A 27,882-nucleotide genomic window follows, 5' to 3' on the forward strand; every position below is an offset into this window, starting at 1 on the left:
TACTTGTTTTGTTTTGCACTGTAAGACTCGTACTTTTTATATTTTATATTTTATATTTTATATTTGTATCTTCTATTTCATCTGTTTTCTTTTTCTATATTTATGTTGCACCAACCCACCAGAACAAATTCCTCGTATTGTGTTAACTATACCTGGCAATAAATCTTTGTCTGATTCTGATTCTGATTCTGATTTTTATTGTGAAGATATTTGAGCTGCACCCTTTATATAAAAGTGCTATATAAAGGTTATTATTATTACTATTATTATTATTATCAATATCATTATCATGATTGTTATTATTATTATTATAGTGTATGAATTCTTGAGTTTTGGCTAAAATTATGTGCCAAATTTGACTGAATTGCCTTGAGGCCTTCTTGAGTTATTGCTTTCATGAAAATGAGACGGATGCAAGATCACAGTGACCTTGATCTTTGACCGCCAAATTCTGATCAGCTTTTTGTTGAGTCAGAGTGAGAAAAAAAAATCGGACGACTTTTCTCAGGTTTTATAGGGTTAATCTTAATCTTGAAACTAAATTTAGTAAGCTTATTTTTAAAGAGAATAGTCCCATAAATTAATACATTTAATTATATATTTTATTTTGTTGGTAACTTTTATACACTTATTATAAACAGTAATTTGGGGTTGAAATTAAAATGGTCACAACAATTAAGTAGTTATGTTTTATTATTATCATTATTATTATTATTATTATTATTATTATTATTATTGATGAGAACCTGTCATTCAAACCTTACATTAAAATCATTGTTACCAAACAGAAAAATAAGATTAAGTTTCTTTTTCAAGAATATATCCTATTTCTACCCCCAGGAAAGAAAACAGCTCTCTTGTGCAATAATACTTAAAATTATTTGCATTGTCCAAAACATTAAACAAAAGCTGACCAAAAATTAATAAGAGGACACAGGATGGCCAAAACTGGTATGAAATCAGATTTATTCCAGATGTTCTGGTGGTACAAATCAAGATAAATCTGATTGTCCCGGTTTATTGTTTATTCAGAGTGGAAATGAAGTGAAGCAGGATCAAAACACCATTTTCTCTCAGAACAAGAGAAGAAAAAAGAGGATCCCAAAAATCACACAGTGTTACATGTGGCTGCTTTTGATGAATGCACGACAAAACGACACAACAGAAGAAGACACAGCAGAGAGGAGGAGTTACGTCGTGTTTGCTTTATCAACTCAAAACCAACCCCAACGCTCGCACCTCCTTCTGAGCAAACTGCTGTCGGCGTTTTGTGTGCAGCGATTGTTGTAAGGACTCTCCGTCATGACACTACAAGCAGGCGATCTTCTTGTCTGCATGGCAGCAGATCCAGCAACCAAAAGACAGCCAGGCTGACTGATCAAAGGAAGAGAGGACTGACTCATCGCTCTGCTGCTCTTTGTTTCTGATCGAGTAACTTCACTGCCTCTGATTGTATTTTGATGTAATCTCTGACTCTCTGTAGGTGTGGCTCCAGGGAGAGAGGTGGTGGAGTTTATTGAAGCTTTTAGAGGTTGTCAGGCAGAGGGGAGGGACGAGAGGAGGAGAACAAAATGAGGGAGGAAGGAAAACGGAGAGAAAGGCAGGTGTTGTTTTTAATAGCGAGAGGAGGAGGTGGACATTTGGCTTGTTTTTGAGTAGACCATGGTGCCGCCTCCGCGCATGCTGCCACTGCTTATGCCGCTGAAGCCGCCGCCGCCGCCGCTGCTGAAGCCGCCGCTGCTGAAGCCGCCGCCGCCGCTGCTGAAGCCACCGCTGAAGCCACCGCCGCCACTGCTGTAGCCGCCGCCGCTGTAACTGCCGCCGCCCAAGCCGATGCCGCCAATGCCGCCTCCGCCCATTCCACCAGCACCTGTTGATGAGAAAAACACATTTTGAGATGCAAAAGCATGAATTTGAATTTCCATCGAACTAATCAACCAAATTTTATCTCAAGTGTTCTCATATTCATGTTTCATATTTTCACAAACTTGCATAGTTAGTCGTAGAGATTTATATCAAAACATACCGTAGCTGGTGGTTTGGGTCTGGATGTGAACTGTTGCTTCTGGACCGCCGGAGTCAATTCTGCAGAGAGGTACATAAATGAGCAACGTTAGCCGCTGATGTTGCTCTCTGCATAATGTAATACAACACACTCATGATAATTATCAAAACATGGATGAATGTAAGCTTTCTCAGTCTTTATGAAAATAAGACAGAGGTTGTTATGTTTGGCTGAATCGACCGATTGTCGGTCCTCTATCATTTCGGTTTTGTTAAAAATCTAGGTGTGATATTTGACAGCTCCTTCAAATTAAATAAAAACAAATTTGTCCAGACATCAAAACTATTCAAGACACTGAGCCAAAGCAGAGGCCGAACACTCACCGAAAGAGCGCGACAGAATAATTCATGCTTTTATAACCTCTCGGCTAGAGTACTATGATCCTGGTTATTGTTCCGGTAAGAAGACGTGGGGCAGCGTTTTGTACAAACCGCAGACAACAAAAGGGCAACTGCTTTACACCCACATAAAAAGAATAACAACACCGGTATCGGCCGTCCTCCACTGGCGCCTCCTTATCTAGCAGAACTTGTATCTTCATACTGCTGTTCGAGCACTGAGGTCGACCCTCTTCTAGTTGCCGATTTAAGCTCAACACCTTCATTGACTTGACTACTGTTTCATTGTCTTTTGAAGCCAAAATAGTTAAGATTTTACCTCATTTCCTCTCCTTCCAGAAGCTTCCTGTAGGTGGCAATCTCAATGTCCAGAGCCAGCTTGACATTCATGAGCTCTTGGTACTCGCGGACCTGGCGTGCCATGTCCTGTTTGGCCTTCTGCAGGGCTTCTTCCAGGTCTCTAATGCGGCACTTGGCGTCTTTTACAGCCAGCTCGCCGCGCTCCTCAGCCTCTGCGATCTGGGCCTCCAGCTTTGCACGCTGAGAGGGTGTGAAGTTAGCAACGGCTTCAGAAGTGGTATTTGTAAATCAAAATGCTTTCTACATGTTCAGTAACGGTTAAAAAAAAAAAAAATTGTATCTGCGATTATAATCATACAGACAAATGTAATGGTAAGCTTACCTGTGCCTTGACCGCCTCAATCTCGCTCTGGAGGCGGCTGATCATGCGGTTGAGCTCAGCAATCTCACTCTTGGTGTTGCGAACGTCTTCTCCGGTCTGACCTACGCTGGCTTGCAAGGCCTCATACTGAAGAAATAAGATTAAAAATAACTCTTATTGCAGATTCCAGACCGGCCTCGTCACTTTTATTTGACACTGCAGGTTGTGCGTCGTTGGTGTGATTGATTTCTCCTTCTACCTACCCTCTGCGTATACCATGATTCTGCTTCAGCACGGCTGCGTTCAGCCATCTCCTGGTACTGAGCCCTGACGTCAGCTATAATGGCGTCCATATCCAGTGTTCGGTTGTCATTTATCTGCAGAATGACTGAGGTGTCCTTGATCTGTCCCTGGAGCTCACTCAGTTCCTGCAAAAGAGATATGTGTCATTTTTTAAAGATGTAATTAAAAGTGTTAGGGACTGAAGGCGATACAGTTATTATTTCTAGATCATTCCATTAGGTCCCTCTTGAAAAATTGCATTCATGAGTGAGAGAGAGAGAGCAGGGTCAAAGTGACCTTGACCTTTGACCACCAAAATCTAATGCGATCATCCTTAAATTTCACGTTGACGTTTGTGCCAAATTGAAAAACATTCCTTAACGTGTTCTTGGGCTACTGCATTCACAAGAATGGGATGGAACAGGTCACAGACACCTTGACTTTTGACCATCTACCACCAAATTATGATAAGTTAATTCAAGAGTCCAAGTGGATGTTTGTGCCAAATTTGAAGAAACTTTATGAAGGCAGTCCTGAGATTATGCATTCACAAGGAAGAAATAGACACATGCTCACAATGTCCTTCGACCACCAAAATCGAATCATTTCGTTATTGAGTTCACTTGAACGTTTGTGCCAAATTTGAAGAAATTCTGTTCAGGCGTTCTTGAGATAACACGTTCACGAGAATGTGGCATAAGTGTAGACAGACAAACAAATGCCTCTGGCCACAGCTATTGTTGACATTATAGGCTACTGAGGCTCAAAAATGAAATAAAAACTTGACACAGTGCTGTATCTCGGTTCCCAACCCAACACTTCTATGAGGCAAAAACTGTTGATGAAAAGACATTTAAAAAAAAAACAGAAATTTTATGGTAACGAGAGGGGGAGAGTGTAAAAGTGTGCCTTTTGATCATTGGTGATTTCATAAGTGTTTCCCTTAAAATGAGAGCAAAGAAACAGTTGTGTTAGGGATCAGGTGTGGTTCAGTTTTCTTACCGCGTCATAGACAGTTCTGAGGAAGTTAATCTCATCCTGGAGGGCATCAACTTTGGCCTCCAGCTCAATCTTGTTCATGTAGGCTGCATCTACATCCTGTCAGTAGAGAAGAAGAAAATGGTCTGCATTGATAATGGGCCAGATGAAGAAAATAACACATCGCTCCCTGTTGTAAATTTCATGGCAGAGTGACAACCTCTTTTAGAGCAGATAAACTCTCACCTTTTTCAGGAGCACAAACTCATTCTCCGCAGCAGCACGCTTGTTGATTTCATCTTCATACCTGATGCACAAACAGTTGAAATATTAGCTGATGAAAAACTGACTATGGGCATCGGCTAAGTCTTTCTCATAAGGCACACATTATTTTCGTCTGTTGTATTTAATTATTTCTGCATACTGGGGTTCCTAAACAGTCTCTAAAAAACATAAATGTATGGTATGAATGGAAAGCTGAGTCTCTTGTAGATTCAATGAGCCCAGTCATATTCACAAGTCATGATTTTAGCCTCATGGTTGGGAATTCATTGTACTGAGACTTTTGACCCTTCGACCACCAAATTTTAATAGGTTCATTTTTGAGTCCAATTGGACATTTGTGCCAAATTTGGGGAAATGTTCTCAAGGTGTTCTTGGGACATCCCATCTGAATAAGATAGACACAAGGTGGCCTTTCACCACCAAAATCTAATCAGTTCATCATCAAGTCCGAGTAGGCTTTCAGCCAAATTGGGAAAAAAAAACCTTAAAGTGTTCTGGGGTTACTGCTTTTGCAAGAAAGGGATTGACCAGGTCACAGCGACCTTGACTTTTGTACATCAACCACAAAATTCTTATCAGTTTATTCTTGAGTTCAGTTCAGGTTTGTGCCAAATTTGAGGAAATTGCCCCCATACAGACCTCGATAGCTTTGTTTTCTGTGCTGGAATTAACTCACTTCTTCTTGAAGTCCTCCACCAATCCCTGCATGTTCCTCAGCTCTCCCTCCAGCTTGACCTTTTCATTGCCAAGCCCGTCCAGCTGTCTGCGGAGGTTACTGATGTAGGCCTCGAACATGGCATCCATGTTGGAGCGGGTGGTGGTCTGGTCCTGCAGCAGGCTCCACTTGGTCTCCAGCATTTTGTTCTGCTGCTCCAGGAAGCGGACCTAAAAGGTAAAGTCATTTGCGATGTTTAGATCCAATCTTGCTTGGAGAGTATCACTCTGACCATGTACACAAAACACTGCTAATCCGATTATATAATTAATCAAATAATAAACACAGAATGAAAATGATCCATAACTATAAACTGGTGTACTCGTCATTTTCTGTCATCAGATAGGCAAAAAAGCATATCGCAAAACACAACAACAAAAGAGAAAACACAACAGCAAATCACAAAACTATGGTGCCCCTAAAGCTCCAGGTGATTTATTTTTTCTCTTGACTTCACATGTGCATGTTCTACCTATATGCTACCTGAACCCGTTGACAATCAGATTATAATTCAGCAAATGACGTCACTTCGTTATAAGGGGGAAAGTCCACACACAACTAGCACACTGGGATTTCCATTGCTTTGCATAAATTAATGTTTTTACTTCATGCTTGATTGTGTTCAACCCAAGCTAACAACCATAATATTTGTAAAATATTTTTTGTAGAAATAATGTTAGCCTTGGGTTTGCAAATGCCTTTTTTAAAGTGTGAGCACACAACTTTTAAACTAGCTCGCACTAGCTAGTAACACTAGCTTCAGCTTCTTCATCATAACAGAATACGTTAACTTTCACCTTTGCTCATTTTAGGAGGACGGCCACAAGAAAAACATATTCTTTGTGGAAATTATTGAACAGAAAATGGATTGTAGTTTTTTGTTTCTGGTTGCCAGCTTTAGTGCACTAACATTAGCGAGTCTTCATTTCCCCAGGATTGCATTGTGAAAGCGTGGGCTTACGGGAAACTAATCTGTACAAACAAAAGAACATGTTTTCCTGCATTAGCCTTTCCGAGCAGTGGTTCATGTCACTATGTTGTGTTCAGATCAAAAGGTTGATGAGCGAACAGCTTAGCTACTGAGGCTAGCTTGCTAGCTAGTAACAAATATCTGAAAATATTTGAAAATCTAAACAAAGAGCAAATTTTCTTGCTCTGGCCTTCCTAAAACGAGCAGTGGTGAAAGTCACAAATGTTCTTTTTTGATCAATAAGTTGATAAGGAGACACTATTAGCTTACATTGGCTTGCATTAGCTAGTGATAACTAATGAAAGCTAGCATAAACCAGCCTCAGCTAATGCTAGCTAGCAAGCTAGCTAGTGGTAAAGTTGTCTTCTTCCTATTTAAAGAGACACACCAATTGCAAACGCAGGGCTATTGGTGACATCAATTTTTCAGTGACAGAATTATAAACTTGTGAGTGGCCAAATGAAAAAACGATTGACCACGCCTTCTCAAAGTCTCCAGTGTGCAGAGACACAAACTTGTCTTTGGTATGGGTCAGAATAAGCTGCTTGTATTGTCGACCTTTATGGCTGTTTTTTACGGTGAGAGCAACCAACTTTGAAACTAATAACACAGGGAGCCCATGCATTTATTAATCTGCCAAACTGAAAGCACGTTCTTTGCTTTACACCCCGTTTGTGATTTTAAAACACTTTTTTCAAAACTGTTAACACAACTCACTGCTTTACACTCACTTTGCATTTCTTGCAACTGTAAACATTGGTCCTTACATTGCTCCACTATTTTTACCTATTGACACTCCACATTGACACATTTTAAAACACTTCCAGGTAATGAGTTGTGCATGTGTGTTTCCTTTTCCCAGTGTGTGGATGCACTGCAAACCACAAATGTTTCTCATTCACACTGTCAGTGTGAAGTAGGTGCTGAAATAGTGGCTTGTGTGTGCTGTATTGATGCAAAAGCACAATTTTGAAGAACTCTGCAAAAATTGTTTGCGTTTGCACAATATGTATAATGTTTGGCTAGTTTGGTGTAAAGTGTTGTAAAAAAATAGTCCACAGTTTCAAAGATAGTCCCTAAACAATCTGACCCCCCCAAAAAAAACAACAACAACATATATTCCTAATATTTCATGTTCCCCTGATTGTTCTATTGACATCATGCCGAAGTATCCTTGGGCAAGATACTGAACCCCAAATTGCTCCAGATGGCTGCTGTGTGCCTGGTCACTGAGCAGCAGGTGGCACCATGTGTGAGAGACGTGACATGCAGTATGAAAGCACTTTTGAGTGCTGAGAAGACTAGAAAAGCGCAATACAAATGCAGTCCATTTACCGTCCATTGTTTAAACCAGTTATTATATCATAAGCACTCACAAGTGGAAATGGCATGGAACATGAATATAGAAAAAAGCTACTCACTTGGTCAATGAAACTGGCGAAGCGGTTGTTGAGATTCTTGATCTGCTCTTTCTCCTGGATTTTGACATTCTGGATGTTGGGGTCGATTTGCACATTTACCGGGGCCAGTAGGCCCTGGTTGAACGTTACTTTTTCGATGGGCATTCCCAAACCTCCTCCTCCCATACCTCCTCCTCCTCCGATACCTCCATAACCTCCTCCTCCAAAACCTCCTCCTCCAAAACCTCCTCCTCCATAACCTCCTCCTCCATAACCTCCTCCTCCAAAACCTCCTCCTCCATAACCTCCTCCTCCATAACCTCCTACTACACTTTGTGTAAAGCCTCCACCCCTGCCTCCAGCTGCACCACCTAGACCATAACCACCAAAGGAAATAGTTTTGCTGAAACTCATACCACCAGCACCACCACTGCGGCCGCCGCCAACACTTGAGATCCTGGATCCACGGGACAGCACAAGAGATTGTGAGGAACCTATGCGGGGACCTGCACCACCAACTGAGAGTCGCTGTGAAAAAGAGGATACACCTGATCCACCTATACTTTGTCTAGACGCCATAGCTGTTTTTGTTTCCTCTAAAAGAGAAAGATTCACAGAGAAAAGGGGATGCAGAGAGAGAGGTTTGGTGGAGCAATGGAGCACACTAAGAGGAGAGTCCCTCGAAGTATCCTCTCCCTGTCCGTGATGGGTTTTTATCTGCCTTCGACTATGGAGGAGGTCCGGATGAGCTCCACCTCCCCTGCACCGCACCCTCAACCCTCCTCCAATAACCTGGATCCTGGAGGGTGCACTCGCAGGCAGGTGGATTGGCTCGGAGCAGCTCAGCCTGTCTGACAGGTAAAGGTGCCACCCCTGCAAAGTGATCATGGCTCGACACACCCAAGTTACTGGCAAAGGGATGGCATCAGAGCCCCGGAGGAAAGACAAAATTGGCAAAGACATTTGTACTTGATTACCATTTTGAAAGGTGTAGGAGGCTGAAGGAGTGGCAGGGTGGAGTGGGGACCTGTGCAATCTATAATTTTCTGCTTTTCATCACCTTGCAAGATAATTCAGAGCTCCAACTTAAGTTTAAATTTGTAAAAAAATTCCCTGGATTTGCAAAATACACTCAGACCAGCTCTTGTTCAAGTTGACCCTAAACACACTTGAATATATGCATGTAAATTTATGTTTGCATTTGTGCAGATTCCTGGAGACATGAAAGTTTCCACTATGCTTATAAAGGAATTAATGCTCAAAAAAACAGAAGCACTTGAACATACAAGCAGCTTTCAAACCCCCAAATTAATTACATTATTTGGTATCATCTAAGACACATATGCCAATGAGCAAGAAAACATTAAATTAACAGAATTCAAAATATCTGTGGCAGAGGAAAGAACATAACGGGCAGGGACACTTAACCTGACTTGCTCTGAGGCCACTTCTGCAAGATGACAGCAACCCCGTAAATGTTTCTGTGACATTTCAGTGCTACAATTTTAGGACATTCCTAGGTTATCAAGACGTTTCTTGGATTTCAGGACATTTCAAGGATTTTAGGACATATCTCAGATATTAGGATGTTTCTAGGACATAAAGACAATTCTAGAATTTTAGAATGTTTATAGGATTTTAGGACAATTCTGGTTTTTCAGGATGTTTCTAAGGTTTAAGATTTTTATTTTGGATTTCTAGGATTTTAGGACATTAGGGTCTTTACTTGGACCTCCGTGGGGGGTGTGGGGGATCCTCCACTGGAACTTTCTCAGGATTAACAGCTCTATTTTGATGCTGTTTTAGATCAGATTTGGCCTGTGGGCCACAAGTTGAGTATCACTGATAAAGGAAATTTGAAAAAAGCATGTTTAGTTAATGTAACGTGGGACTGTTTATGGAGTTAGTGTCGTGGCAGAGCTGCATGTGTCGGTTGGTGCTGAGCTCAGACGGGGTGTTGTCAGGCCTGGCAGGTCTGGTTAGTTTCAGTTATTTGGGTGGGGAGGTTACCACTGTGAATTTATGTCACACACAAAAATCAATCCAAATGATGAACTGATTGTGCAACACAACCATCTACGCCCATCAAATACATGACTGTTTAAATCTGTGGAGCTTTGCTTGCTTTGCTCTGAGAACTGCTTTTGGTCCTATTACTACTGCAGCTGACAGAGGAAACCGTGTTAAAAACATTTACATCAGGAGAAATGTGCTGCAGCTTTGGAAAAATTCAAAAGCACAAAAATCCAAAACAAGCACAAAAGAAACAACAGAAACATGCTGCAAATGAAGAAACATGCTGCAGAAAGCCAAAACAAATACAGCAAACAAGCTGCAAATACAGAAATGATGCAAAGTCCAAAACACACAAACTCCTCTCCTTCTTCAGGCCTCTAGAGGGAGCACGAAGTGGAACAGCTTGATTTTGGACCTGAGAGAGAAGGAGTTCAGACAATAGTTTTCTTCCTGCTGTTTCTTCTCTCATCTCTCTTTTCACTATTGGGATCTGATTTATTTTGGTAAGATTTAAAAGTGTACGATTAAATCAATTTTGTTCCCATTCAAGCTATCAGTGCCAAATTAAAGGCTAAATGTTTGGCTGCCATGAGTCTCTCATGCATTTATTCTATGGGCCTCACAATGTAGAAGATTTTAAACTGATGAAACTGAGCAACTCTTGTAGGAATGAACAGGGGTGGGGGTGGGGGCTCCAACACTGCATCCAGTCTTGTTTACACATCCACTGTGTGGTCCATCTCTCTCAGGTTAAAAATCAAGCTGTTACACAAAGTGCTCCCCCTATAGGCCTGGATAACTTCCTGCTATGATGACTGGACATGCAGTGTGTTTCATGTTGCATTTGTTTTTAGGTTTGTGTGTTTTTGACTTTGCATTATTTCTACACTTGCAGCATGTTTGCTATTAATGTATTTTTTATTTTATTTTTTGTGCAGCACATTTTTTCATTTCCAGCATAGTTTCACTGTTGTATTTGCTTTGGGATTTTTTGTGTATTTGTGTTTTTTAATTAGCAGCGTTTATGATGCTGAAGCGTGTTTTTCCTAATGGAAATGTTTTAGGCCAATGTAGTGCAGTTGCCCTTGTAGGCAATGAGATGCGGTCATTCTTCCACATCTAAAGCAGTTAGGGAACAAGGCCTCAGCTGATACATGGTAATGATGGTTTGGCATATATCAGTTAAGACTGAGCGTGAGGAGAAAATGAAGAAACGTACATCATGATAAACAAAACCTTGTCACAGATAAATGCTAGATACATCAGCACCTACAGAAAAATAAATCTGGTATTTTACATTACATGAAAGGTTATTCATGCTATAATTATAGGGGTGGCAATTGCCAGAGGCCCTTCAATATGATATTATCATAATACTTAACTAACAATACGATATTATTGCAACTTTTAACATTTTCCATTATGCTAAGTATTGCGATAACCTATTTTCAACAGCAAATCATGCTCCCATAAGATCAACTTTGCAAACATCTCTTTTATCTAGTTAAAGCTTTCAGTCTGTTCATGTCTTTTAAATGATTTTGTTTTGCAACACAATGTATCTTATAGATTAAAAACGCAAACAATTTTATTTCTATAATATACTTCTAAAAATTTAATTTGATTTGCACTGTTAATATTTTCTTTAATTTAAAAAAAACCTATACTTGGTTTCCATGTATTTATACAGTATTGCCTGTGCTATGACCGTGACTTTCAATGAGTTTTACTAATTCTATGACTTTCCCAGGTTTTTTTTTTAGGACTGTGGGAACTATGGCAGGTATGACATGTTAATTTACTAGAAATCTGGGGAGTGGTTGGGTACGGCATCTGGTGCCAATTCCAGAAAACCTCACCTCCGCCTGCAAGAAGTGAATCACAGACCACTGTTTTGACATGAACCTGTGACCAGATACGTTTGACAGCAGCTTTAAACACTTCACCAAAATGTAGTGAACAATTTGGGAAAATGGCCTCAAGTGTAGAAAAAGTATCATGTAGCACTTGTTTCAGATTTGTTTCAAATGTAAAGTGCATTACAAATCAAAGCTATTATTATTATTATATTCTTAAAAAGTGATCAGATTATCAGCAACAATGGGAAAGTACAACCTACAGTATGGTACATGGAAATAACAATTCTCATGGCTACCTCATCTTACGTGAAAGCCATAGAAGAACAACAGGCATTATAATACTGTTCTGCACAATTTCTGCACAACACATTTACGTGTCCACAACTTGAAACACATAGTATTTGTGTAAATAATATGCTTATCTGTATAGAAACACTAGAAAACATGGATTCTGCAATTTTTATGCATATGTAGTAGCAAAATAGGGAAGAGATCTCTGCTGTAAAAATGAGCAGTCAAGTTTCAGAGTGAGGGTATCATTCTGACATTTTTAAGCCTTTCGGAAAAACTGACAGTTTCAGTATACAGCATGTCATTTTTAACTGACTCATGTTGGATTATTAAACAAAAGCTTTTAAACTTTCATTGAAGGCAGCGGCACCCACAAATCTGGTACAAGATTGTATTTGATCTCGCATGATGTGACACATAACATTTCAGACTTTCTAGTCGCCACATGCAGTGGAATGCTCACCAGCTCGTTTTCTCTGTGAGAACTAACCTCGAGATGGGAGTTTACTCCACTGAAACTTGGCATGAGGAACTGATGAAAAGACAGAGTAATTAAACGAGGATGAATTGATTCTGAGGTGTAATACTTGCTATATATTTTCCTGTGCCAATTGGGGCAGCTTTTGCATTATATAATGTTGTTATTTGATACCTCAGTGTATCTGGGATCAGATTTGAAAGCAACCTCCAGTACTTTGCTGTGGAAAACATTTCAAACGATTGCCTTGTTTGTCTTGGCCAGGACAGGGACAGATATTTGCATGCACCGTGTGCCACACCTTTAGACCTGCACCTAGCATGTTCATGCATATGGCATAAATTCTGGCAAGATTGTGTATTTTTCTTCAATCTTAAAGTTTCCAGCTCAGCTCTGACAATAAGTCTAAAATACACTGTGTAATCAAAATTGTTACATTCATACTGTCAATTACAAAAATGCTCCATTGAAACCCATTCAAACTGCAATTTTTGATCCCACAGGCATCAAAGCATAAAAACATAACTTGTATTATTTCTGGATGTCATTCTGGGATTTTGATGTGTAATTTGTCATTTTGACTATTTTCCACCTGATGACACCACATTTTACCACATTTGGCATTTGGAGCAAATAGATGCTATTTCCACTAGGTGACCTGTCACAATCAATGCTGCTGCAAATCATTACCATATCCCCAGAAGGGGGGTATATTGGAAAATATATCATGACAAAAACTGGCATTTAAATTCTGAAAATTTATGAATATTTGAAATTTATGATAAGGTCTGATGTTGTTTAAAAATTACTTAATGAAAGTGGAAAATAATAATTATACATATTATTTTTGAAAAACTTGATTTTGAAAAGCACATTTTGTGTGCAGAGCGACACAAGAGTGCGTAAAACTAAAATTAGCCCTAAGGGTTAAGAAAATCAATTTTAAGTGACAACTGCTAACAGCTTAGGTTTGGGTAGCAACAAAGTAGCAGCTGTTTTGCTGCCGTCTTAAGAACACGCACTTGAATGCTTTCAATTTAAGTTTCCACACAAAGCAGTTGCACCACTGTGATAAGCAATATCCAATTTGTGGGCGAGGTTCTTCGAGCTTGTTCTCTGAGGGAATCCATGCTTTGACCGAACGCAGCGCTCTTCACTGTCATGTGCTGCCACACATTTTGCAAACGCAATATTCTCGTGATTGACGCTGATGAAACGCCCAAGCCCTACACCCGGAAGTAGCGTCACTTTATAATTTTTACTAACAGACATTTGTGTACAATGTGTCAGAATTTGTGCATGACTTCTTGAGTTATAGCTAAAAACATATTGTGGAGGGTCACAGTGACCTTTGACCTATAAATTCTAATGAATTAATTTTTTAGGTCCATGTGAATGTTGGTGACAAATTTAAGAAGATTCCCTTTAGATCTTTTTGAGATATTGTCTTCACAAAAATGAGACAGATGTGAGGTCACAGTGACGTCAAACCTTTGACCAACAACCTCTACTAAGTGTGCTGTTGAGTCAAAGAGCTGAATAAGTATTTTGCTGTTTAATTTTTGTCAAAGCTGCATTCATGCAATGTCATTATTATTGTATATTTAGTGATCCCTTTCAGGCACAGAGCACTTTTGCAACAAATTAAAAAAAGGTGTCATTCTGAACAGCTTTTCTACTTCTGGCTTTCACCTTCAACACATCCTGTGGTGCCTCTTTATTAAAATTGCAAAGTGATTTCAGTTGTCTCAGATGTGTTCATCTGTATTAAAGTGATAATCCATTTTTCACCTCATCACCTTGTAAGAAAAAAAAGGAGTAAAAGAAATCAAGCCTCAAATTATCTTCTACATCCAGAGATATTGATAGGCATAGAAAGTGGCACTGCTGTAACCATACTAATTTCTGCACTTCCATGTAGTCCAGATGGCGAATCAGAGACCCCATAATAAAACATTAACTTTAACAACATCACCGCAAGCCGCTAAGAGCCAGTGCACTACAACAGTTGGTACATTAACAGCCGTGAATCAAGAGGAGAAGTGTCGGTCTCTGAGTGGTCTTCAAACATGGCGTTGCCTTAATGGGATCCTAGGGGCCCTACATATCAAGGCTGGGGGCCGTACAGGGAAACGCCTGTTTCTCTAGGAAATAATGAGGTCATTCGGTGTATAATGAGGCAGCTGAAGCAGGGAGGGAGGGGGCAGCAAGACACGAGGGATTTCAGGCTCTACTCAACATCAATTTGTCGAAACAGGTTTTGGATTGCAATTTCTTTCCTTGTGTTTTCTCCCCCCTGCCCACTTCCTCCTCCTCCTACTGTCTTTAACACGCTGTAATTTTGTCGTGTCATCAGTACCAGCAGGGTGTGACAACCCGCTGCTTTTAATCATTCTCAATCAGGAGGGACTGTCTCTCTCTCTGCATCCCCTCCTCGCCATCTCTCTCCTTCTCCTCTCTGCAGGAGACAGACAAAATGGAGAAGAATGAAACATGTGCGTAACCTTTTCAAGGACAGCAGTGAGGATGGGCTGTCCGGCTAGAAAGCACTTTAGGAAAAGAAAACCACTGGTGCGGTTAATACAGAAAAGAAGAAGAGAGGGAAAATAGATGAGGGGGCCTGAAAGCCGACTATGATGACTTCTATATATATCCGCTGCAGCGCGTGGTGAAGGCCTGCGCTGCTAAGACTGCATGCTCTCCCAGCTAAAGGGATTTCACACAGAATATGTGTGTGTCAGAGAGTGTGCGCGCAAACATGTATCTGCATGTGTGCATGTGTTTATTAGGACCAGAGATTACACCGAGCGCCCCTGCCGACAAGAGGAGAGGCAAAGAGGCGGAGGAGGAGGAGGAGGAGAGAGCTGAGTAGCTGCAGGAGCTGTGGCGTCCTTAATTACAAAGCAAACAACCACAGGCCTTATCCCTTACAGGATAAATGCTTATGTATTCCTCTGAAGGGCTATTATTACAAAACTTTTCTGCTCAGCAATTTCTAATAATTAAATGTTACAAGGGCCCATTTTTCTTGCCAGGATTGTATGGATTTTTTTTTAGGCTGTGTATTATTCTGCAAAGACGACATCTTTTATTCTTCCAGGACTGGTTTGTTCAAGGAAACTAGGTTGCAAATGATCCCTATTATAAATGTTGACTGCAACACATTCTGACTACACTGAATGAGTAATATTGTTATTATGAAATTGCCAGATAAAGAAAGTGTTTCATGAAAATCCAAAACAATCACAACAACGGAACCATACTGCAAATGAAAAAACGTATTCGAGAAAGACGGTAAATATGCTGAAAACACAGAAACGACGCAAAGTCAACTAAATATACTGCAACACAGTTGTATGCTTCCGTGCACCAGTGAAGTTGCACAGTTTACATCCATATCTGAAAACACGGATGCTTTCACACACAGAAGATCTTTACAATCAGCACAGTTTCAAGATTAGTGTCACCAATTCAGTATCTCCGCTGTCTCCACTCGGTTCCTGACTCACGATGCTGAAAAATGGCCAGAAAGGTGTTTTTGCAGAACATTATGATGTCACAGTTGACCCTTGACCTCTTAGATATAAAATGGCAAAACTTTATCATTATATTCTTTTAGGCATTTCTGTGAAATTTGAGCCTATAAATTCATGAACATGGCCAAAAAACATGTTTGAGGAAACAAACTCGTCTCCAGATATTGTGTTAATGAGAATAAAGATAATAAACTCTTTCCGAACATGAACGGAGGTTTATATCCTGTGAAAGTCAGTCGGCAACAAGTTTTATTTTTCAAGTGATGCAATCATCAGTTTTAGGAGACAAGATTAAATGCCAGATTTGAAGTAACTGATTGAAATTCAAGTCCACATTTGATTCTTTCTCTCAGATGTTTCTTACTTCTATGTTTACTTTTTCATTCTGCATGCACACGCCATAATATTAGATACTTTTGGATAGTTTTGTCAAATCTCTAAGGATATGAATGAAAAATGTGCACTACACTGAGACAGAAACTTTTATATTTTGAAATAAGTTGTCAACGTTTAAGATTAACGCAAGCACGTAGTGATACAGTCTGAGCCCATGATGAGACTGAAGGTGCATCTTATTTTTTGCTTTGCCGATTTCTGCTTTCCTTTTCAAAATAATACCTTCAACCAAGCTGACACTCACTGAAGTTACACACCATCCAATGTCTGACAATAAGGTAACCGGCAATGGAGGCAATGCATGGATTTCACCAGTTTAACTGTCTAATTTCCCTTAAAACAAAAATGTAAGATTCAAGATGCTTCTGTCAGATAAAGTCTATAAAATGTTATAGAAAATATATTCTATTTTGAAGGACATATTTGGTTAGAAATGATATACATGCTTAAACATGCAAATACATATCTGTATATATATATATATATATATATATATATATATATATACATAGTGAGAATAAACCTGCGCTGCTGTTTAACCAACACTCCTTAGTTTCAAAATAACCTCAACAGCCCATAATGCACTTTGGACACTTCCTGAACTACACACAACTGAGTGAGTTTGTGAGTGTGTGTGTCTGGAGTTCCAGGCAATAACAATAACAACAATAAGTACAGCCATAGTGAAGACTGGTTGACAAGACTCTTGAACTTCCACTGAATCTGCTGATGCAGCGCTGAAACTCCAAACAGAGCTTTTTGAGCTTTTGTCTTTCTTTTCATGAATGAAAAGATATTCTTTGTTTTTGCACAAACTCAACAACCTAAATGAATTTGTACAGTGCTGAGAAATGGTGGCTGATGTTTACAATGCATCCAATGCAGGGGGTGTTGAATGCATGTGTGGCCTGCGGGCACAAAATTAGTGGAGCTTTCTTCTCCGCTGGGCAGCTCATATTCCCCTTGTTGTCTCATTTTAATAAGAAAAACGTCTCCATTAGCTCCCATGGAGACTGTGAGTGGCGATGGAGGTAAATAAAAGACTCCTGATTGTGAAATAATGAGTACGCCAGTTGCTGCTTGGCAGCCGGCTGCTGCTGTCAGCAGGTTTTGAATCACTGTGAAAAGAAGTGGAACAGGGGAATTATGGGAGCTATTAAAAATTGCTATAAAGATTACCAGGATACCCACCACCTACCAAACACTCTGCTTGATAAAAGGAGATTGGCATATAGGAGAGACATCCACTTGACACATTAGTTCATTATGCTCTGAGATGATAGCATTAGAGCATTAACAAGGTTATACTCTCTGGGCTCAAACCCACAGAGGTTACTGACAAGGAAATTGCCACAGTCTTAAAGCGAAGCACCGGACTTGCCCTCGAAAATGATATGTGTGATTTCACTTTCAATTAGGCACCGTGAGAGACAGCTTGTGATGTGGTATCACAGCCTCCGTGTAAAAACATGCATGGACACACAACATAGACACACACTCAAAATCAATAACATAGCAGTTGCCCTGGGCCTACTTGTCAATGGAGCTCATTTACATTTTAACAGTTCAGGCAGCTTCTCCACCACAAGCTACTGTATAATTCATGACTCGTCAGAAGTTTGGAAAGCTTCAACAGGGCACATGACACAGTCACCAGAACCACCAGAACGCCTGAATTTCTGTGTATCTTCCACTGTGAAATGATTCTATGTAAATGCATGATAAATCCATAATGTGCATCACGAAAGACAGCACCTGCCAGAGCTGGCTCAAGGACACTTCAGCCACTCATGTGCTTGCCAACGCAAGATCTCAAATCCTAAAATCAAGTTATCTCGATGCAGTGGAAAATCTAGTTCTCTCGATGAGTCAATGAGTGATAAAGTAAACTTCATGAATAATAACACAGACTTGATAAATAAATAAATAAACTCGATGAGTAATGAAATAAAACTCGGTGAGCCTCAGTTGTCCGTACTTGAATATATGTTCCATAAATCTGATCAGAGAAGCTTTTGGCTCAACATGTGCATGGACAGAGACATACCAAAAACTTAAAAGCAACAGAGGAATCACTCATCCTTAAACGGTACATTTCAGACGTCACATTGTTGTGTCTATCAGTGTAAACATCTAAACATCGACAAGGTCTTGCTCTTGCAGTATCTTAACACACAGACACCCTGTTACTCACAATTACATTTCCATGATTCAAAAGTAGAAATAATAATTTTCTAGGACACCCCATGCACAGAGGCTGTATCCTCACCGCAGCGCACCTTGCGGCCCTTTGCTGCATGCCATGTAACAAAGGTAAAAGCCAAAAAAATAATCTTTAGAAAAAGAAAAAGTTAGTTATCTAGAGGCCCACAGTAAATATGAATGTTTATGCCTTTGGTTTGTGCTGGCTCGCAGCTGGGATATAGATGCCAAAGATTTCTGTTTATTTTTCTGCAGACTTGGTAATGTCCCTGTATTGGCACTAAGGGGTTTGAGGATGACAGAAACGCCCAAAACTAATTACCTGGGTCCAAGTCTTTGAATCCGCCCAGTCCTCTGAGTTTGAATGGACCAATTCAACGCACTCTTCCTCTCGAGAAGATTTCTACAATTAGTTTCTCTTTAATCAGTTTCAAGATTACTGTCACCAATTCAGTATCTGACCAAATGTCTCCCTTCTGCTCCTGAGATATGATGTTGGGTAATGAAAAACAAAAATTGTTTTTGCAAAACATTGTGACATCACAGTGAAGGTGAACTTTGATTTTTGGATATGAAATCTCCTTACATCATCATTTTTTCGGATTAAACTTTTGCACAAAGTTTAGTCCTAATTAGCTGATGGACTCTTGAGTTATGGACAAAAACTTGTTTTGTGAAGTCACAGTGACCTTTGGCCTTCAACCACCTCAATCTAATGAAGTCATCAGAGACTCCAAGTGGACATTCGTGCCAAATTTGAGGACACTCCCCCAAGATCCTCTTGAGATATTGCATTCATGAGAATGAGCTCGACAAAAGGTCACAGACACCTCGACCTTTGGGTACCAAAACCTAATCAGTTCATCTTTGAGTCCGAGTGAATGTTTGTGCCAAATTTGAACATAATTCCCTCAAGGTGTTCTCAACATATTGCGTTCATGAGAAGGAGACAGATGAGGCCACAGTGACCTTCTTTTGAACTTTGATGACCGAAATCGAATCAGTTCAAATGTCCACGTGGACATTAGTGTCAAATTTGAAGAAATTCCTAAAGACTATCTTCAGAAAATGCGTGAAAGACAAGGACAAATGGACATACTACCCTAAAATGAAACACTTCCGATTACGGCTGTAGCCACCGGGGAGGCAGAAAAATGACCATGAGCGCCAATCGGCACCACGGGCGTCCAGCTGTTGTCAAGTGATGTGCTGGAACCATGAGGAATATTAAGAACATTGGCAAGAGCTAAAGACACGATAGATGAAGCTATCAGAAACCCACGCCAACACAGATATGTTGGCACAGCTACACATCAGTGTGGACATAAAATAACGTTTGATTCAAGCGGTTATATTGGTCCCTAGTGATTGTTTAGGAAAACTGAAATCCCCTTCCTCACCAAAATCAGTGAGAGTGGATGCAATATCAGACTGAAGATGAAAACACAGTGTAACCTGTACTTCTGTCTGATACCAATCATCAATGTTCAACACTCAACCTTTGATTGTTATGAGTGCACCATCGTCACAGTGCACTGCATTTCACCATACTACCCAGTGTGCACTTATGGACTCAAAATAGCAAGTACAGTAAGAACAGAAGTATTACATTTTTAAAACAGTCAGGGCCTTAAACCCAGAATCCCCAGTTAAAAATTAGTTAACTGGAGGCCCACTGCACAGATATGCATGTTTATGCCTTTAGTTTACGATGGCTCACAGCTTAGATGTGAATGCCAAGAACTTCCGTTTGTTTTTTCAGACTTTGTAATGTCCATGTATTGGTGCTGTGGGGTTTGAGGATGACAGGAATGCTCAGAACTAAGGCTTGCAAAATACTGCTCTGTCTCCACAATTAGTGGCATATTTGGAGAAAGGACCTCTGAAAGGCATTTTGGAAAATTGAAAGAATATTAAAAGCCCTGAAAACCAAGTTTTCAATTATCTTTGCATTATGAGAAATTAGGTTTGACAATAACACGTTTTCTGTTCATTTAGAACACTTTTGGTTATTTCTCATGAGAAATTGCTGTTTGTCCTTGTTCTTGTCTAACCCAAATTGCAGAATAAATGTGGAAGTTTTACGATTCTGCAAACAAGATATATAACATTTGTAGATTATTACATGCTGATCTATTAAAACTTGAAGTTTCTTAATGTTTCAGCAATGCTGTGGTTTGTGTTTACGCCCAAAAAAACACTTAATTAAGGGTTAGTAAAGCTAATATTTTGGCTTGAAATACTCGTGTTTGTTGGCCTTTTTGCAGCTGGATATGCAGCGAAATCTTGCTAAAAAAAAAAAACAACGTTTGGTGGCACAAAAAGACGAACTTTTCCCAACATCCTAAAAATGTGGATTAACAACAAGATCACTTCAGTATAAAACTCAGCTCAATGATAACTGTTGAGGTCATAGACCAAACAACTGTCTATTGCATAGTCAAATTTCCCACATATGCAACATGTTAACATTCTTAGCATAAGCCTATGGCATTTTACATTGCATAAATTAGCTTAGTGGCTAGCAGACTTTTCCTCAGTTCAGAATTTAACTAGTTTACATTTACTGATGCTTTCTCTTACTAACCACTGGTATAAGTCACTGCATCTCCTTATGCCTACATGCACATCTTTTCAGACAAACATATTTGAAACTGAGCAGCAAATGTTGCTGTTGGAAGTTGGCTAAGTGAGATGCCCGGCAGGGATGTGATGTCTGCAGGGAACATTTTTTGTTTACATATGACGTGCACTCGGTTTCTCTGAAAACAAAATATTTCCACACTGAATAAAAAAGGTTCTCTTTATAGACTTCTCTTGGTCACTTGCCATCATCTGCCTGACGCCGTGTGGCGGTGATGCAGAATTTCGAATTAAAGGGGCATTCGAAAGAGGATGAAATGTATCAATGTTTACACTTTGCATCAACGATGTGTGATCGTTCATTGAATCGATATATTGATCCAGATCGCTGGATTGTTATACCCTTACCTGTGTTTGTTGGTCTCAAACGGGGTCTCTCGCCATCCGCCATACCCTGCACAAGCAAATGGAAAAGTTCATTCTAGTGATAAACTTCTATGAGATGGATTATCAAGAAATTTAATAGACATTCATTGCCCACAGATGCTGTGTTTTACTGATCCAATGATCCCAGACTTTTCCTTTAGCGTTGTTATCAGGTTGACAAATGAGGAGTTAGAGAATGAATCTGGTTAAATAAAGTCCTCACAGGTGTAGTGGTAAGGATGTGTGTTTGTTTTGTGATTGCATGTGCATTTATTCTTGCAGTTGAAAAATCAACGCATTGCTTTTGTCTAGTACCTTGTGTGTGTGTGTGTGTGTGTGTGTGTGTGTGTGTGTGTGTGTGTTTGTGTGTAGTTATTATTGATCTGAGTTTTATACTTTTGCTAAATAATCTTCGTTAATCCATATTTGAGGATGTTGGGAGAAGTTTGTCTCCAAGTAAGATATCCGTGAAGTTTTAGTTTTAAATGAAAACATTTTTTTTTATATTTTTTGGCCAAAAGCACAAAAAATGAGGTGGCAGCTTCCTCTGTGACTGAATGTGTTAAATGAGCAGATAATATCGGCTCATATTGATGACAGGCCCCTACGTCAAATCGAATCGAAATCGTATTGTGGCAGTTGGTGATATCTGCAAATACCATATCGTTGTCCAAAGTATCGACATAATATTGTATTGTGGTAAAACCAGTGATTTACATCCTACATATTATTAGTATTTGCAAATTGCAGTAGTGCTCCATGGTCATAAAATGTGATTAAATAGTCGTTTTCTGGAGCTCTGCAAAAGGCCTGCAAGGGCACCCCCAGGGTTCTCAAAGTTAAATTTAAGAATTTTTAAAGTCCTTTTTAATACCATCTAGAATGAAATTTAATGCCAGCTTCAAGCATCTAAAGGATATAATGCAAAATCAGTGTCGAATTTTAGCCCTAAAAATTATTATTTAATGATTATTAAATAATAAATGATTCTTTTGTTTTATAAAACATGTTATTAATACTCACTTTAATATATGATTTATGTGGTTTTGTGAGGAGTGTCTGTATTCTCCTAATATATTAATTTGTTGCAGTAAGAGTCCAAATCCCTTTTAATGGCCTCACAAAGTGCCTTTTGGTCACAACAAAATCTCCTAGACTATTTGAATTGAAGCTAAGTTAATAGGTAAAAATATAACAGAAATATTTAGCATGCTATGGCTTCGCAAAGTGTGTAACTATACTCTTAAAAAAATAAATGAAAAAGCACAAAAGTAAAAAATGTAAGACCTTTGTGGACAAAATTTAAGACTTTGACCCTGTTTGGCCTTAAATTTGAGAATATTCAATTTAAGACTTTTAAAAAGACTTTTCTGCTCTGTGTGTGCGTGTGTGAGGTGCCAAGAGCTGGAGAAGAAGATGAGAGAACCAAAATGCCGGTGACTTTTAAAAACAACAATTTATACACGATATTTGAAATATAGTAGTTTTATGTATTGCACGTGGATAAAGCTACAATACCTTGACTACATTCTATATATCGCCCACCACCTCGAGTGTGAGTGTCAGAGAGTGTGTGTGTGTGTGTGTGTGTGTGTGGGGAGGGTGTGTGGTGTGTATGGCATTCACAGGCACCAGACCACAGTTACTGAGAGCAGTTAATGAGCGAGTTGGCAGAGTTATTAGCTGATCGCTGTGAGTCAGTGATCAGTGTGAGGGAGGATTAGGTTCCACACGTCCGGCACAACCTCACTGGAGCCAGGAGCTCAGTCTCAGGGAAGCTCATTAGATTTAAATATGGCTGTCGGAGCAAATAGTAGACAAGATGGATGTAAACTGCGATCATGATGATGGTGCAATTCAGACGGTCAAGCGTGAATGTGTGTGTGTGTGTGTGTGTTTGGGTGCCTCTTTGTGTGTGCTGGTGTGCATTAAAATGAAAAATGTAGATGTGCTTTGCCTAATCACCCCTTCACATTCAAATTTGATTATCTGCTGTAACAAGATGTTATTCACTGAGAGACAGAAACAGAAGGTGTCAGGAGACTAATTTTGGCAAAGCCCGCTGACTTATTTCTCACACAGTTTACTTGGGATAAAAAAAACTGCCAGTCAAATCACATGGGTGTTAAAGCAGGCAGTCACATTAAGTAACACATATATGCAAATAAGGATGCTCAAGTACTCATTTATTTGGAAGTAAAATCTGAAAATGTCACGTCATAGGCACTGTGGTTAAAATTACTACATGTTAAAATGTCCCCATAGCTGTGATATCGATTGATTAAAGCTCCAGATGCAACACAGCGACCTGTGACTTCAACTAAATATCAGCCAGGGGGACGAAGGGCATATTTTCATTTACAAAATTACAAATCTTTTCCATGACTTTTGAAGGACCCATAATAAAATTTAAGTTCCCTAATCCACTACTGTTTCACCCTCCTAAAATATATGATTTCACAACAGGATCTACTCACCACAGACTCTTTATATTTCTCATACTTATGTCTCATACTTATCTTTGTAAATAAATATTTTTTTCACTCAGTTTCAGCAAATATGACATAAGGTTCTTTTTCATAAAGGTTAACTTCAGCCTTTTTAATATTTTATTTTCTGTATGGTACCTCTGTGTTGATTCTTTATTCAGAATGCTAAAAAAAATTAAACAAACCTTTTTTTCAGGAGCAATGATATACGTTTAAGAATTTGGAGACTTTCATGACTGTGGTGTTAAAAATATATTTTCAGATGCACTGGAAGTCAGTGTCAGTGTGTATCGTAAAAAATACAACATTTGGTATTTTCATAAGCATATTGATCATGTTGCTATTCTGTTTTTACATGAAGTGTGTCTTTGAATAAATGTTTTGAAAGTATTTTTATATGATGTTTACGTTTAGTACAAAAGACAAAACATGAAATTCAGCTGATTTGTAAAATAATGCAAACTGCAAACCTAAGAAAAAATGTTTTTTCTTAACATGTTTTTACTTAACAGTTTTATCTACACATTTTTAACTGCACTGATTGTAGTGTCTTCTAGCAAAGTTGATACTTATATAATATGAAATAAACCAGAGAAATTATGTTTCTGACTCAATTACCAACCAACAAAGCATTACCAGGGTCAGTCAGTAACCGAGTTACGAGATGAAAAACGTATCCTTGAAAGCAACATTCTTACAGAACACAACATGGACAGGAGATTTATTTCTTGAGGTGAAGGGAGGCTGTTTCCATGTTTAGATTTGTTGAATGCAGGAGCAAAGGTGTTCTGAGTCTGCTCCGACCAAAGTCCGAATAAAAGACAAACTCGCGCTGAGATGGACATTTCCTGCAGCGAGCAGTTATTATATAAAAACAAGGCCTTCTGCTTGGTGTTGCGTAACGCAGTGGTGAATCAGGGAGATGATGACAAACACACAATGCTGGGGACAGTGGTCTTGCTATAAGCTGCGTCTCCTCCTTTCTTCTCTCTCTGCGGTAGCTTTTTCTCTCTTTTCCGGCATCTTTCAAAGCACCATGTGGTGTCTATAGTGCATCAACGCGACCTTGCAAATTTTGGTTAATTTCAACAGGTGCACTTTCATTACGTGCGGCATCACATCACCAGCAGGGAGGATGCCAGGCTGCTGTTCCTGACGGTGCACGGCTCCATTTGAAAATCATTGCCAATTGACTCTTTTGATACAACAAGACTTAAAATACCCAGAAGACAGAAGCTTCTATTTTGAGCCTCTAAATGAGCTGATTCTTTTGTCCCATCAGTCTGTCTCCTGTACGGTCACAGTGAAAGCTGCACGGCCAAAGTGGCGCCACTGGTGCTTTCCGAGCGTCCTAGAAAAATGAAGAATACCCGTAATTTGATTTCATTTGTGTCTGCTGCGAGCACAATGAACAGCTTCACTGAACAATCTGTCACTGGCTGGCAATAGAGGCTTTGTGAAGTCATGCATTATGATGTCTGAGTGCAAAAATTGTTATTCATTTACCTATTTATTAACCCATCGTTCTCCTCTGCTGTCTTCTGGACACAATCCAGACACACATATAATAAACAAAACCTGAATAGTGAAAAAGTGTTATCATTTGTAATCACAAAATTAAATTTACACCCACTTGTGTGTTTTTGACCTTCAGTGTTTAGTGTTGAATAAAGGAGGGGGAGCAGCTGCCCTGAGTGCAGTCTGATAGATGTAACCTCCTCCCATCTCTTTCTCTTTTTTTTAATATATATATTGGAGCCAATGACCCATGTGTGAACCCAGTCCCAGCCACCACACTCCTTGGCCGTCCTTTTACTCTTTGTACCATGCGTAAAGTGTCTTTTCTTCCCCCCTCTGACCCCACTCTTTCTCCCCCACTCCATCCAAGAGAGCCAATCAAGACAGAGCGAGATAATGAATTACGTAACGACAACTTCTGTGTAATCGTCTTCTCGTCTGCCTCCGTGCACCCTGGCTCCAGGACAATTAGAAAAGAGAGAGAAACACAGCACAAGATGGGCGAGAGAGCACATGAGCGAAGGGTGGAGAGGAGCGGGTTTCAGAGTGACCAAACTGCGAAAGCCAGAGAAAATAAGAAAATGAGACATCTGACATTTAAAATGTCTTCATTGAGTCATTTAAAGTTCATGTGGTACGGAGAACATCAGTACTGATAATATGGTCCACAGAGCACGGAGTATCACACACCAGACTATTAAACAACATAGTTTCACAGTCTCTTTGTTCATAGGGTTATTAGAAACTCAAGTTGTTCTCAATGTTTTCAACAAAGTGAAAAGGTCACTAACAGCACGTCTTTGCTCAATCTTATATAAGTTGGGACACTGACTACAGTGCACATAGCAACTGTGACATCACACACTCACAGCCATCTTGTTTTTTGGAGCCAGAGGTGACCATATTTAGGGGCGGGGGTGGAGCTGTGGAAGAGTGAGGGGTGGATCTGACGAGAACTCGAGGACACCGCCTTAAGTGCCACTTTTTGATTAGTAGCTACCCTTAAAAAAAACCCTAAAGCAAGGGTATTCAGCTAAAATTTAAAGTTGCTACAATTTCCTTCCAGCAAAGGTCGGACCCTCATACCTAAAATCAGAATCACTATTAATTAAACATTTTTACTACGATTAATGAATGATTATTTTGCTTTTGCTTTTTTTGTGGTTTGTTTATTGTCCTCATACTTCACCGATACAGTCTCATTTGACAATGGTGTGTTTGAGTGTAATAAACACATGATTTATTATTATTTATTAAACTTCCCAGCATTATATTAAAAAAAAAGTCAATTTTAAACAAACTTCAGGTAAATTTAAGCACATTGTGCTAATAATAGGCCAACCTCTCCTTACTGCAGGACTCTGACTTTAACTTCCGTCAAACTTTGAGTCGGCTTACTTCTCCTATAGCTGCCAACAGCCGGCCAACATTCCCAGCTGGAGAAAGGCTGAAAATAAGCTCATGTGCTTGTGGGCCCTGGCCCCCAAAACATTACACCTGCCCCTGCGAGCGGGCAGATGAGACATTGAGCGATGCGTCCTGGTGTTTCTAAATAATTAATCCAAAGACTGGTTAAAGGTTAAACTAACTCAAAGTAGTCTATAGATGGCACTTTCCACCAAATGTGGCTGTTTCAGACACTTTGGTGCTCTGAGGAGCTGCTATGCTCTGTTTGCCTCACTATGCTTTCAGACAATCAGCTGTTTGATCCGCGATAATGAAACGCTGTGGTTGTCAAACACTCAGCTGTTCTAGAGTCAAAGTTGTTTGTACTTTTTTACATGATGGATGAGCTGGCTGTCAGACATGTCTCCGTGCATGTTGGTTGCGCGTAACGAAAACCTCACATGGGCGATACAGTTTGTAAAACTGCTCCAGTTGGAGTGGGCTGTAGCACATTTCAGCACACTGGAGCAGACTGTTGGACATGTCTGCATGCTGTTGCACATGTCTGCTCTGGAGCGCGTCTTTGGACATGTCCACGCACTGAACGAGCTGTCACACGTCTGTGCGCCGGAGGGGGCGGTGTATTTTCTAACGTGCAAATGTAATGTATCCTTTGTTTGCAGAAGCATGCATTGCCAACTTTTTTTCTGGTGGACCCAGAAACCCAGAGATTACACAAAAACCCACCTTGTAATGTGTACAATGAAGGGGTGTGTTAGCTGCTGTACCAAGTGTGAGTAAAATGGACCAGTGGACACAGCCTGCTGGTCTGAATTTGACTCGAAAGCACCGGCACAGCGGACTTTATATAAGAAACTTGATATAGCAGATCACTCCCTTGGAGGCTGAAGGTGACTCTGCTTTTTAATCTCACAGTCTTCGCTGGTTGTGTTAACACTGACCGACACAGAGGTCAGTGTGGCTCAAGTTCTTGGGAAAGAAAAGATG

General features: G+C 39.8%; 1 protein-coding gene across 1 annotated transcript; it reads right to left on the reverse strand.

The window, feature by feature from the left end:
• Positions 1–949: 949 nt before the first annotated feature.
• On the reverse strand, positions 950–8,391 carry LOC121955316 (keratin, type II cytoskeletal cochleal-like). The gene is made up of 9 exons (XM_042503207.2): positions 7,716–8,391; positions 5,286–5,494; positions 4,571–4,631; positions 4,349–4,444; positions 3,328–3,492; positions 3,086–3,211; positions 2,723–2,943; positions 2,027–2,085; positions 950–1,870 (listed from the first exon to the last, which is right to left on the reverse strand). The coding sequence occupies exons 1-9, from the start codon at positions 8,271–8,273 to the stop codon at positions 1,614–1,616; spliced, it is 1,752 nt and encodes a 583-aa protein (XP_042359141.2). The 5' UTR covers positions 8,274–8,391; the 3' UTR covers positions 950–1,613.
• Positions 8,392–27,882: the final 19,491 nt, after the last annotated feature.

Source organism: Plectropomus leopardus, chromosome 16 (assembly GCF_026936395.1).
Source record: "Plectropomus leopardus strain MGB_pleo_1.0 chromosome 16, ASM2693639v1, whole genome shotgun sequence".
Taxonomy (NCBI): domain Eukaryota; kingdom Metazoa; phylum Chordata; class Actinopteri; order Perciformes; family Serranidae; genus Plectropomus; species Plectropomus leopardus.